Raw genomic sequence first — 12,020 nt, forward strand, 5'->3', positions numbered from 1 at the left:
ACACCACATACAATTATATCATCATGTAGGTATCTAAGCCACATACAACTATATCAACAACTTAACTACTGCACATTAACAACGTTAAATTAATGACCTGGGACTGATTTTAAATAAAATTGGAAGGTCCAACAGAATATACACTATTATGTTTCTTTTACAAATTTATATACTCAGAGAAAACTTTTTAAATTTATTTTGACTAAAATCTTAACCCCTACAAGACAAAAATCGCATGGATGGTTTGACTACAGCTGGTCATGAGCGCTGAATAAGAATACTTACTGATCAAATGACCCTGACAAAAGTGACTGGGGTTCAAACGGATGCCACCTGACACACTGCACCTGGAGAAAAATGGATCTGATGTGAAAAATGTAAGCTCAGAATAAAAAGAATACATATAAAATATATTTATTCCACATGATTAAAAATGTAAAAATAAAGCCATTTCAAGACCGTATTGTGTTAAATATTAGACATTTTTAATAATGTATAATAACAGTTATTAAAATATGAACACATTAAATAAATCAGTCTTGTAATAGCTTACAATGCACATCTTTACAAGATACCCATAATATTTACCAAAAATACTTTTAATTCATGGTAAGACTATTCTACACGAATGAGGCTGTGTCATGCTACAATACAAAACGGGCAATAACTTCAACAAATATGATGAGAACAAAGTGATTTGTTGATATGCAAATGTTTATAGGATGCTCAACATAATTACTTTCATGGCCACTCATCAATATCTCTAAGACTAAAGAGACTGTTATCACGCTACATGAGAAAAAGGGTAGAAACTCTAAAAAGAAACAGGAGTATGGTGATTTGTGAAATATACATCTTCAAGCAATGACCATAATATTTACCAAGTTTCATGGCAATCCATCAAAAACTGGGAGCCAGCTGGACTAATATGATTGTACCAGATGAAAGGAAGAATGATCAGATGCATGGACAGACTGGATTACAACAAAAATGCACTGAAAGATCATATTTTTAATATGAATACATTAACCAGTAAATACTCCTTTAAAATGCACAATTCAAATACTTTCAAACATGTGCCAAAGACCACCTCTCCAAACAGACCATAAAATTGGATCCCATGTGCGTAATTGATTAAAAGCAATAAAAACAATCCATAAATTGTTATGTCTAAGCCTTCCAAGTTTGAATTTTTGTAAATCTCACATGTATCCATATCTGACTTTTATTTCCCTTGTGTGTAATGAGCTAAAAATTAAAAACAATACAGTTTGTTTTAATCTCTTACAAACAAAGAATTCCTCACATGGACTGAGGTCTAATGGCTGCAAAGAATTTCTTGGAATTCATGATAAAACCCATTTAAATGCTGAGTTTTGAAACCATTTGATATTTTCAAAATTAGCTGGTTATATTGGACAACTACACTATTTCCATTTTGTTCTAACTATACATTTTATTTTGGTGAAAGCACAATATCAATATGGCCAGCCATCTAGAATAGGTAGTGGCAAAAAGATTTTCAAGATGGCTACTGTTGCAGATATATTCAAATCAGCACCATTTTCATTTCCAACTAACTAGGTATCATCACAAGTCTTTCACTGAAAACCTCATGCTGATATGACAAGATTTTAAAGATGGCTGCTGTGGTCTGAGTGGCACCATTTTCATTTAGTACCAACTAGACATTATAAGAAATCTCATGAAAACCCAATATTGCTGTGACCATCCAAACAGAAGCAGTGATAACAAGGTGTTCAAGACAGCCCTTGTGGTGGCCATATTTGATATTAATTCAGCAGCATTTTCATTTATGACATACAAGACATCATAACAAGTCTTTTAGTGTTGATATGAGCCTCCCTTCAGGAGGAGTGGGAATAAAAAACGATTTCACCTTGGTTCCTGTGGCATTAAGAGTCTTTAAGTGAAAACCTCATGTTGCTGTGACAATCTATTTAGCTTTAGTAGGAATAACACAATGTTCTGCTTAAAACTGGCAACATTTTAACTTAGTACCAACTAGACATCACAAAAAGTCTTTCAGTGAAATCCCCATTCTCATATGACCAGCCATTCAGAAAAAGTAGAAATAACAATATTTTCAAACATCATATTGGATGTTTGAATGCCACCATTTTCATTTAGGTCTAACTAGACCAAGGGATGAATGTGTGAATAAAATTTCATGGCGATGTTCTAACTAGTTTAGGTGGAGTAATATAACAAACTTGTGCCAATGGACATGGGGACCACATCATAAGCTCCCCAGGTCTATGACCAGTAGAGCTAAAAACCACTCACTTTATAGAGGCTGTCTTTCAGTGGTCCCTTGGGTACTTTCCTAAGATTTCAATGTAGCTTCTTCTGTGTGAGTGAATGCCAGTTATCATATAATCCATCAATTACTTCTCACAAAACAATTTGTAAAATGATCATTTACCTTGTCCTCATGCTTTGTAATGGACTTTACCATTTCACCCTCGGACAAATCCCAAAGTCCAACTACACAATCTGCAGAGGCACTTGCCAGGGCATGTCTGAAACAAAAATTGACAATGTTGCAAAAGAGCCTTCATATGCAAAAAATTACATATGCATTTTGTTCTGAGTAAGCAGAATGACTTTAACAGTGTAAAGATACATAAAAGGGTCATCAGGCCAAGATGTATTTGTATGCTTTATCAAATGAGTTTTCTCCCCTGACTTAGAAGAAAACAAGAATATGATTTTGTATTTATTACATGTAACTTTATAATATATTCAAAATATATTTAAATAATATTGTGAATGTAATATTGAAAACAAAATTGGGATTTAGCCACAAGTTTGATTCAGTGCATCTCAGAATACAGATGCAGAGATGTCTGTAAAAGGACATAGTGACATTCTGTGTGTGATATTGAAATATGGATTAAATTACCATACCGAGTGCAAAATCAAAAATATAAAATTAAATCAATATGTAATAAAATGTTATATTACATATCCATATATTGTAAAGTCATTTATATATATCAAAGAGCATATATTTCAAGGATTATTATGAGCAGGCAACTCTATTTATCTGTGTAATTACATAGCTGACAACCTTCCTGGCTCACAATTAGTGAAAATAGGGATAAAAAGTCCCTATTTGGACATGAATTAGTGAAAAATACCATGACCATAACTCCATCTACTCTGACCGTCAATACTACACTATATCAAGATCGCAATATAAAACTAAAACACTACATATATGCAGAAATATTTATTTATCAAGACATGATACTGTGACAGACTTGAACTTCCTCAACTGCTTGATCGTAAATCTGTTTGCTAAACAGTTCAGACTTCTTGCCTGCTGGCTGATCTTGGCGACTAAAATTGTTGACAAATTTTCTGCAGCTAAGGAGGCCCTAAAGTCTGTCTTATTTTTCCTCACTAGAGAAAACACTCTTTTGCTGTCACTGTTGCTGTGAGGAATACACAGGAGCTGCAGCACTTTTGGTTCTTCCACAATAAAATTTGGAAGCAAGTCCGGGAACATTTGTTGGAACAAACGTTTAGCATGGTCTCCAGCTAATAAAGGTAGATTGTGTTCAACCAGAAAACTCACAAATAATGCTTCAGCACTGATGGCTTGCAGGTCTTCCACCAGTGACTTAAAATATTCCAGAGCTGAAATCTGCATATTCTTAATTTTCCCAACTTCTACCTGTTTTTTTGCAACTGATGTGCTTCCTCACATCGTCTCTGCAACTGTGCCCAACACTACAATTTGTGCACACTGAGTGCAAAAAGCATGATGTATATCAATGTTTAATGTCAGAATGCACAGCTAGTTTTTGATACATTCCAAATTAAACTTCACTTTTTGAGCAATACATTTCTTTTTCCTTGGTGGTGAAGACATTTTCAACATCTTATATGCGATGCTGAACGGTAACTCAAATCAGTGTTGCTCACGCATGCGCGGAGCAAAATTGCGGTTAGGCTCCAGTTTCTCTTAAAAGCATTTGTAAAACTACACTTATACATACAGATTAAAATAGGCTAAAATGCTTGCTACCGGGCCAACTGTACTACTCGGCTGTAGTTCTACTAATATCGCAACCAGCAGTACCGGACCGTTTTGGCAACTGCGAATATCACGACTAGCATTTAATGGGAAATCGGTCATTTTATTAAAGATTTAAAATAATTGAGAATTGGAGAATTTATGAATTTTTGGCTTGCGGCGTGATTCCATGAATAGCTGAAAAAGTCGTGAAATTCATGCCAAATTCGTGAGGGTTGGAAGCACTGTAATTACCAAGATGTTTCCAACCAATATCTACTGTTGCATATTGCACTTGCTATTCATCTGTGTATCTGTTGTGCGAATAGTGCAGACTATGGTCTGGTAGTGCATTATCGTTTATAATAGGGGTGTCAACCCTTTTTGAGTTGGGGGTCAAAAATAAGATGTTCAAGGTCACAGGCTGCATAAGCAAAAATAATTCCTTATCACTAACTATGCATATTAATTAAAATGCACATTTTCAAAAGAACTGCTTACATGGCCATGGGCTGCACAATGTGAAGTACTAGGCCACATGCAGCCCACAGGTTGGACATGGCTGGTTTAGAACATCTAGAAGTTTCTATTGTGGCCAAAATCCTCATGTACGAATATGCACAAATGCCAAACAAATGCACCTAACACCATCCAATGCATTACTTACATTTACAAACTGCATTTGTGTTTTGTTTCGTGTCAGCAGAAAAACAAGTTTCATAAGCACAGGTATGTTTAGAAGATGTCAAAAAAAGATGTAATCAAGTTTTGGTTTGGTTTGGTGCTTTGCTTGCAAACCATTATATATTTTCTTCATCTCTCCTGGAAGATGAGTGGTCTGGCCAGCTGTAGTGAAGCTCAGTAGAAGCAGAAGACTTCCTGATACAAACACATTCTGACCCTCACAGAGGCACCTATCTGGAAGGAAGTGTAAGAGGCCATAAGGATCTAGCTCATCCCCAAGATCTAGAGGCAGCCTCTTCAAGGTGTACAAGCTGTGTCTTAGGTTACTTTGATGTCTGTAGGGACTGATGTAGGTAATATAAAGGAATGGGCAGATCTCTCCAAGTTGGCTGAGAGATGCTTTGCAAAAATGGAGAATGACTCTAAATGTAAATTCCAGATGATATTGCTCCAAAGCTTAGAAGGAAACATTTCTTCTAAGTTTTGGCAAAGGAAATAACCAAGTAAATGAGAGAAAAAACAAGTATATCACTACATTAGTGAAGAATGGAACAGATTTATTATGTTCTATACTTGTTATATTTGTAACTGCCTAAGAATGTTCTTAATTTACAAGTATCCTATGGGGAAAATTACTTTCAATTTATGCCAATTTTGATTTATGCTACGAACTCAGGAACACATCCATGGCATAAATCAAGTGTCAGCTGTATTTGCCTTGAATGAAGCACAGATGTATCTGCTCTTTGTGACCTGTGATTTGTGAATGACAAGTATTCCTTATAATTTTATGCAAGTACCTATTGTTAATTAGCTAGATTTAAAATAATTATTAAAACAAGGTGAAGTAAATCAAGAAAAAACAAAAGACATAGAATGCAATTAAGATAATGTTAGGATATTGTTTTACCATCACTAGAGAATTCTTGCTCAAATGTGTATAAGACACATAAGGAATATTCTCTAATAACTGTGAATCAAAAGATTTTAGCAGGCATAAAACATGCAAAATTTAGCAAGTAATGTTTTTTCACAAAAATACAAGTAATGCATGCAATGTACATATTGTTGATATTTTCCTGAAATTCTAATGTGCAAATATGTTAATATTTCTTGAAGTTTTGAAGTCTAGTTACACTGATTATTATGATCTGAAGTTATGATATGCTACATGATGCTGTCCCAGAATTTTCTGGATGCAATGAACATACAATTGCCCCAAGTCAACTCATCTGAGAAGCCAGGATTCAAGATGGCAATCTGAATATTATATGATTGGACCTTGCCAATGCCTATGGTTCAATACCCTACAAATTGATTTTATCTTGATATTGCCATATACATGAGGGTGTATAGTAATTAAACAGCAGGATGTTGTTATTGAGTTTAATTATAGTGGCGTGCGCACAATTGTGCATTGCCACTTTTTTCTGACTGCACCGCAGCCTGCTAGTTGTTCCTGGGGAAGGGAATGGTGCCACCTCCCCCAGGCTTTTATGGGTTCAAGAAACCCTGATAGTTTGGCCTCAATCTGTGGGTCCATAAAGGTTGAATGGTTGGCTGTCATTAGTGGGAAGGAGAGCTCGGGAACAGTCCTGGTTGCTTCACATCGCTGTTTCTTGTTGCGTTTGCCTGGTGTTTCTTGCAATTTTTTTGGTTGTTTTTTTTCTTCTTCAAAATGTTCTAAAAAGGGGCAGTGTTCTATGCTGTTTATAGAGGTTGTTAGTAGAAATCATGTATGAAGACAGATTTTCAAGGTTATTATGGTATTACTAGTCGAGGTGTTTAGGGTGTGCTTCCTACTTTATGTTATTTATAAGTTTTTAGATATTGACTCTTTAAGTTATTTATTTATTAATGTTTTTAGAGATTGAATGTTATTTATACTTTATTTAGCAAGAGACCTGAGTCCTAGCTGATTACTCGGTTCGTAAAGGACATCTAGGACATCCGATTTTGCGGTTTCCTTAGTTTTTGATAGGTGCTTCGTAAGTGAATTATTTATTAATATTTTTATATAATTGAATTATATGTTATGGGTTTTTATGTGGGGGCTTCTAAATTTATTTAGCTAGTTACTGGGTCTTTTGGTTTTGTGGGGATAGTAACTATATTTTGTTCCTACGTCCTGCTGAGTCTATGAATTTATTTATATTTTTTATATGCTGATTGTTTATTTTTTTTAGAGTCCATAAGTAACTCTGGGTATGTGTGTGGTGATCCAATCTCTTTGGTTTTTGATAAATATTTTCCTAGCGGGTTGATATTTTGGGCATATACTGAATACGTGGTGTAGATCTTCGGTGGTGTGGCAGATAAAGCAGTTAGTGGTTGCTGGTTTGGGTCCTATAAACCTTCCAAACTGCTTGCAAGTTTAGTTTTTCCAGTTATTATCCTGTTCATGGTTTTCTGTTCTAAATAGGTACCCTTAGGTAGCTGTATGTTCCTATCTAGGTTTTTTTGGTTTCATGGTGCTTTTTACCTTTTGTGGAGGAGTTCCAAAAATCTTACCATTTTTGGTCTATATATGTTTGTGCAAAGCTTAGTGTTTCTGTAGAGCTATAGTTAACCTTGATAGAGTTTTGATCTCCTAGTTTGGTTTGTGCAACTTTGTCTGCTGTTTTGTTGCCAGAGATTCCAATGTGCAACGGTATCCACATGAGCTCGACTAATTGATGTGCTGTGGTGATATCGTCAATTAATTGGCATGCTCTGTCGAGGAATTGTTCCCTAGAGTGTGTATTGTGATTTTGGATTGATTTGATAACGCTTAGGGAATCACTTATAATGACTGCTTTAGGTATTTGGTTGTCTTTGATCCATTGTAGTGATTCAAGTATAGCCCAGAATTCAGTGGTGTAAATGGAGCAATAGTCAGGTAATCTGGATCCTGTTTGTATATTGAATTCAGGGATGACTATTGCTGCTGCTGTTCTTGGTGGGTTGTTTGTTTTTGATCCATCGGTTTTTAACATAGTCTGGGTATTTTTGGTTGATTTCGTTTACCAGTACAGGTTTTAGTAAATCTTCTTGTCCTTCTTTATTGCCTAATTTGGTAGCTTCACTGTTAATCCTTGGTGGTTTTTGTAACCATGGTGATTTGTTCTGGTCTGTATTGTTTGTTACCTGTTATTTTAGTAGAGGTATCTTTTCTCTTAGTTCAAGGATTACTTTGCCACTTGGTGTGGTGGGTATGATTTTGGGTTTGAAGACAACTTTACACTTGTTTATAGTATTTTGGTGGGATGGTTGTCTGAGTGGGTATCTAATCGACTGGAGTATTGGTAGAGCAGTTCTTGCCTATGTAATTTTAAGGGTAGTTCTCCTGTTAGTGTTTGTAGTTCTTCTAATGATGTTGAGGGGAGTGTTCCTGTGCATAATAGTAAGGCTTTTCTCTGGATAGTGTCAAGTTTTTGTAGTACAGGTTGCTTAGCCGAGTTATATGCTTGGCAACTGTAATCCAGTTTTGATCTAATTAGGGTTTTAGATATCGTGAGGAGGGTTTCCTGGTTGGATTCCCAGTCAGTCCCTGTGACATTCCTGAGTAAATTGAGATCTTTGTTACAATTCTGGGTGAGTTGTTCAATGTGCTGTTTCCATGTGAGGTGGTTGTCAAAGAACATTCCTAGAAATTTTACTACTGTTACGTATCTAATTAATTGATTCTGTATATAGAAGTTTGGATAGACTAGGTTGTTATTTCGTTTGACTGCCACACATTTTTCATGAGATATTTTGAAACCCCATTTGTCCGCCCATCTCCCTATGTTGTCTAGGCTCTGCTGGATTTCTTTAACTACTGTTTTATTGGCAGGATTTCCATTCCTCTATATGCCACTATCATCTGCAAATTGTGACAAGTTTATTTTTGTGGATGCTGCATTGAGGTCAAGGTCGTTTACCATTACGTTAAATAGTAGGGGACTTATTACACTGACTTGTGGTGTTCCATTTTCAAGTGAAAATTCCTCCAAATGGGTTTTGCCTATTCTTGTGGTAATTTTTCGGCCTATGAGGTTGCGATCTGTTTTCCTATGTGCGTTAAAAGCGAGTTTGATGTCTGTTTCCAATCTGATAAGTTGGTCAGTGGTGGACCATTTGTTCCGAAAGCTACATTGATTTATGGAGATAGGTTATTACTTTCTAGGTGGTGTTTTAACCTATTTGCGATTATTGTCTCCATTATTTTTGCAAATATTGTTTGTAAGGGAGATGGGTCGGTATGAATTTATGTTGTTGGGATCTTCACCTAGCTTGGGGATTGGTATTACTATGGCCTGTTTCCATTTGGTGGGTAGTTGGCCTTTATCCCATATCCTATTAAAGAGTTTGATTATGGCTATTGTTAAATTGATAGGTAGTTTTTTTTATAGATAATGTAACCTAACTGATCCTTACCAGGGGACGTTTCATTTTTGGATCGTAGGGCTATCTCCCATTCATGTACTGTGATGTTGCTATTTAGGTGAGATTCTTTTGTTCCTTGGTCTTGAAACATTTGAGGTTGGGTTTCCTCCATTAGTTTTTTGTGTTCTTGAAAGTTTCTGGTGTGGTTATTGTTGCCACTCATGTTCAAAAAATGCTTCGCTAGGAGGTCTGCCATATCTTTATTTGTTATGGCATTTTTAATTGTTGGGGCTGAGGTAGTGCTTTCCCTTTATGGCTTTTATCTTGTCCCATATTTGTTCTGAGTTTGATTTTAGACTTAGATTAGAGTAAAAGGTTTGCCATAGATTAATGTTATAGTTTGTGTTAGTGTTTTTTCTTTATCTTTATATTGCTGGAAGTAGATAGAATTTTTTGTGCGTTTATATTTATTTAAGGCCCTTTTTTTGTCTTTGTGTGCTATAGTGCAATGTTTAGTCCACCATGGTACAGGGTTTTTATTTGGATATTAGATGACTTTGTAATGCATCGGTTAGCTGCCTCTATAATTGTGTCTGTTATGTTATCATAATACATGTCAATATTTGGGCAATCTATCAGGATTTACTCAAGCTAGTAATAATTGGAATTGGTCCCAGTCTGCCTGTTGGTACCTCCATTTAGGTGGGGTTTCATTTGGAATGTGTTGAGTTTTTGTTTGAATATTGATTGTGATGGGGAAATGGTCACTTCCTAACGTATCTTCTTGATCCACCCACCAATTTGTGATTTGAGCCAATTTGGGGTAGTAATGGTTAGGTCTATGGCTGAGAGAGTGCCATCCTCAGGGTTTAATCTAGTGTTCGAACCGTCATTTAAGATGACCAGATTGTTCTCAGTTATCCATTTTTCAACCATTTTCCCTCTTTGATCTTTCTTTTTACCTCCCCATAATTCACTGTGTGCGTTGAAGTTGCCACAGATAATTAGATTGTTGTTGTTATTAGTGATTGCCTTTAGTGAGATAAGGTTGGTAGGGCAGAAGGTACCCACTAGGTCATATGCATTTATTATTTGAATGTTTGTGGTTCCTATATTTATCATTACTGACATTATTTTGATGCTATTATTGATGTTTAGGTTAGGGGGTACTTCTATTATTTCATAGTAGATTAGTGTACCTATCAAAAAAATTGCTAGTCCACCCCCTTTCTGCCCCTTGGGTCTGTTTTTAAAGATTCCCTGGGTACAGCCTTGTAGTTTGGGCAGGCGTTTGTGTTCTTGGGTTATGAGGGTTTCCTGTAGGCAGATTATGTCTGGTTTTATGGCCGTATTATTCAGTTTGTTCTGCAGTTCTGATAGGTTTTTAAAGATTCCTCTGCAGTTCTATTGTCAGATGGTGATTTTATTATTTTTTGTACTATCCATTTTTGACGTTGTCTTTATCTGTTAGTCTTGTGGTCCAATCAGCTAGTATGGTGAAAATGGTTTTGAGGGTTCTCATTATGCTACTGAGATCTTGTAATAAGGTTCCTGTTGTTAGGTTCATTACTTCCTGTATTAATTCTGTGTTGGGGTGTGTGTTAGGTTTGGGGATGTTTGGAGCGACAGTTTTGTTTGTATCTGGAGCGTTATCAGGGTGGTCTTGGTTTGTTACAATGTGGGTTGTAGTTTTTGGTTCTTTTGTTTCCTGATTCGAGGGTATGTTTTGTGGTGCAATGTTTTCCCTTCTGATTCTGTGTGGAGAGTTTTGGTGCTCACTGATTGTTTCAGAGGTAGATTTTGGTGTGTTGGGGTTGTTTTTACAGATAATGTTTTTGGCAGAATGGTAGGTGAGGTTTTTTTCATTAAATCCACTATTTGTTTCTCTTTTACTGCAAATCTGCATTCTGCCGATCTAGGATAATGGTTTTCTTTACAGTTAGCACATTTTTATTTAGTTGTGTGGCATTCTCCTTTGTGTGGACCTCCGCAGTACTTACATCTTGGTTTGAATCTACATCTGAGGGCATAGTGTGCCCAGTGCAGTCATCTGGTGCAAAATCTTGGCCTATTTATGTAGTTTTCCAGCTTATGGCACACACCTGACTGTCCTAGTTTTATTATTGCGGGTATTGGCTTGGTAGCCTCTATAACTGCTTTGTTTGTTTCTTGTCCCTTGTGATTTTTAAGATAGACTTTGGTGGTCTGTGTTCCACTTGCTGTGAGTTTATGAAGTAGGAGTTCATTGCTTATGTCCTTGTTGTATCCATTTAGTGCTATTACTTTTTTTAAAGATAGTGGTTTTAGTGGGTTCAGCCAGATTAGTTGTGGTTTCACTGTGTTTGGAGTTCGAAGTGACTCGTGTTTTCCTTTGAGTGCTATGGTGTCTCTCTACTTTGATCTTTATTGGGCCTATAGTTTCAATCTGGATGATTTTTTCCACCTGTGCTGCATTGGACAATCAGGTAGTTTCGCCTTGGTCTTATCAGTTTGAATTGTCCAGTATGAATTATGGTCAGTGCTGTCATAATACTATTGGTACTTAGACTAGTAATTCTGTTGCACCTGCTGCTTATGTATACGGTGTGTTCAATGGAATGATAATTGTAAATTTTGTTTTGGGGGTTCTGTTGTTGTTTTATTTCCTGTTTTGAGTTAACCTTACTTGTGTTTTTTTTTTTGGTTGCTTTGGGGTTTTAGTGGGCCCTTGCCTTTACCTAGGTATGTGTTTTGTGGTTTTTGGGTTGTTTGGGGTCTTTGGGTTGCCTTATTAGCAATGCTGCTGGGTAGTTTGGTAGTGTCTAATTCATTAGATTTGTTCCCATAGGTTGGTGGTTCCCTTGGTGTTATTACCCCAGATGGTCCAGGAGTATGGCTTGAGTGTATAGTTTCTTTCCTAATATCTTGATTTAATATTTTTTTTCTTGATTTCCTGTTGTTGGTT

At 36.2% G+C, this 12,020-nt stretch overlaps 1 protein-coding gene across 2 annotated transcripts in view; it reads right to left on the minus strand.

Moving 5' to 3' along the window:
* Positions 1–12,020, minus strand: part of LOC149786719 (periodic tryptophan protein 1 homolog) — a 75,225-nt gene that overhangs the window by 39,264 nt on the left and 23,941 nt on the right. For both annotated transcript variants that reach the window (XM_089977220.1, XM_089977221.1), the window contains exons 9-10: positions 2,447–2,543; positions 286–347 (exon numbers count right to left, since the gene is read on the minus strand). In XM_089977220.1, coding sequence (XP_089833346.1) covers positions 286–347; positions 2,447–2,543 — 159 coding nt within the window. The remainder of the gene's footprint in view (positions 1–285; positions 348–2,446; positions 2,544–12,020) is intronic.

This window comes from Sinohyriopsis cumingii, chromosome 12, assembly GCF_028554795.1.
Source record: "Sinohyriopsis cumingii isolate HCF-2022 chromosome 12, ASM2855479v2, whole genome shotgun sequence".
NCBI classification, from domain to species: Eukaryota; Metazoa; Mollusca; class Bivalvia; order Unionida; family Unionidae; genus Sinohyriopsis; species Sinohyriopsis cumingii.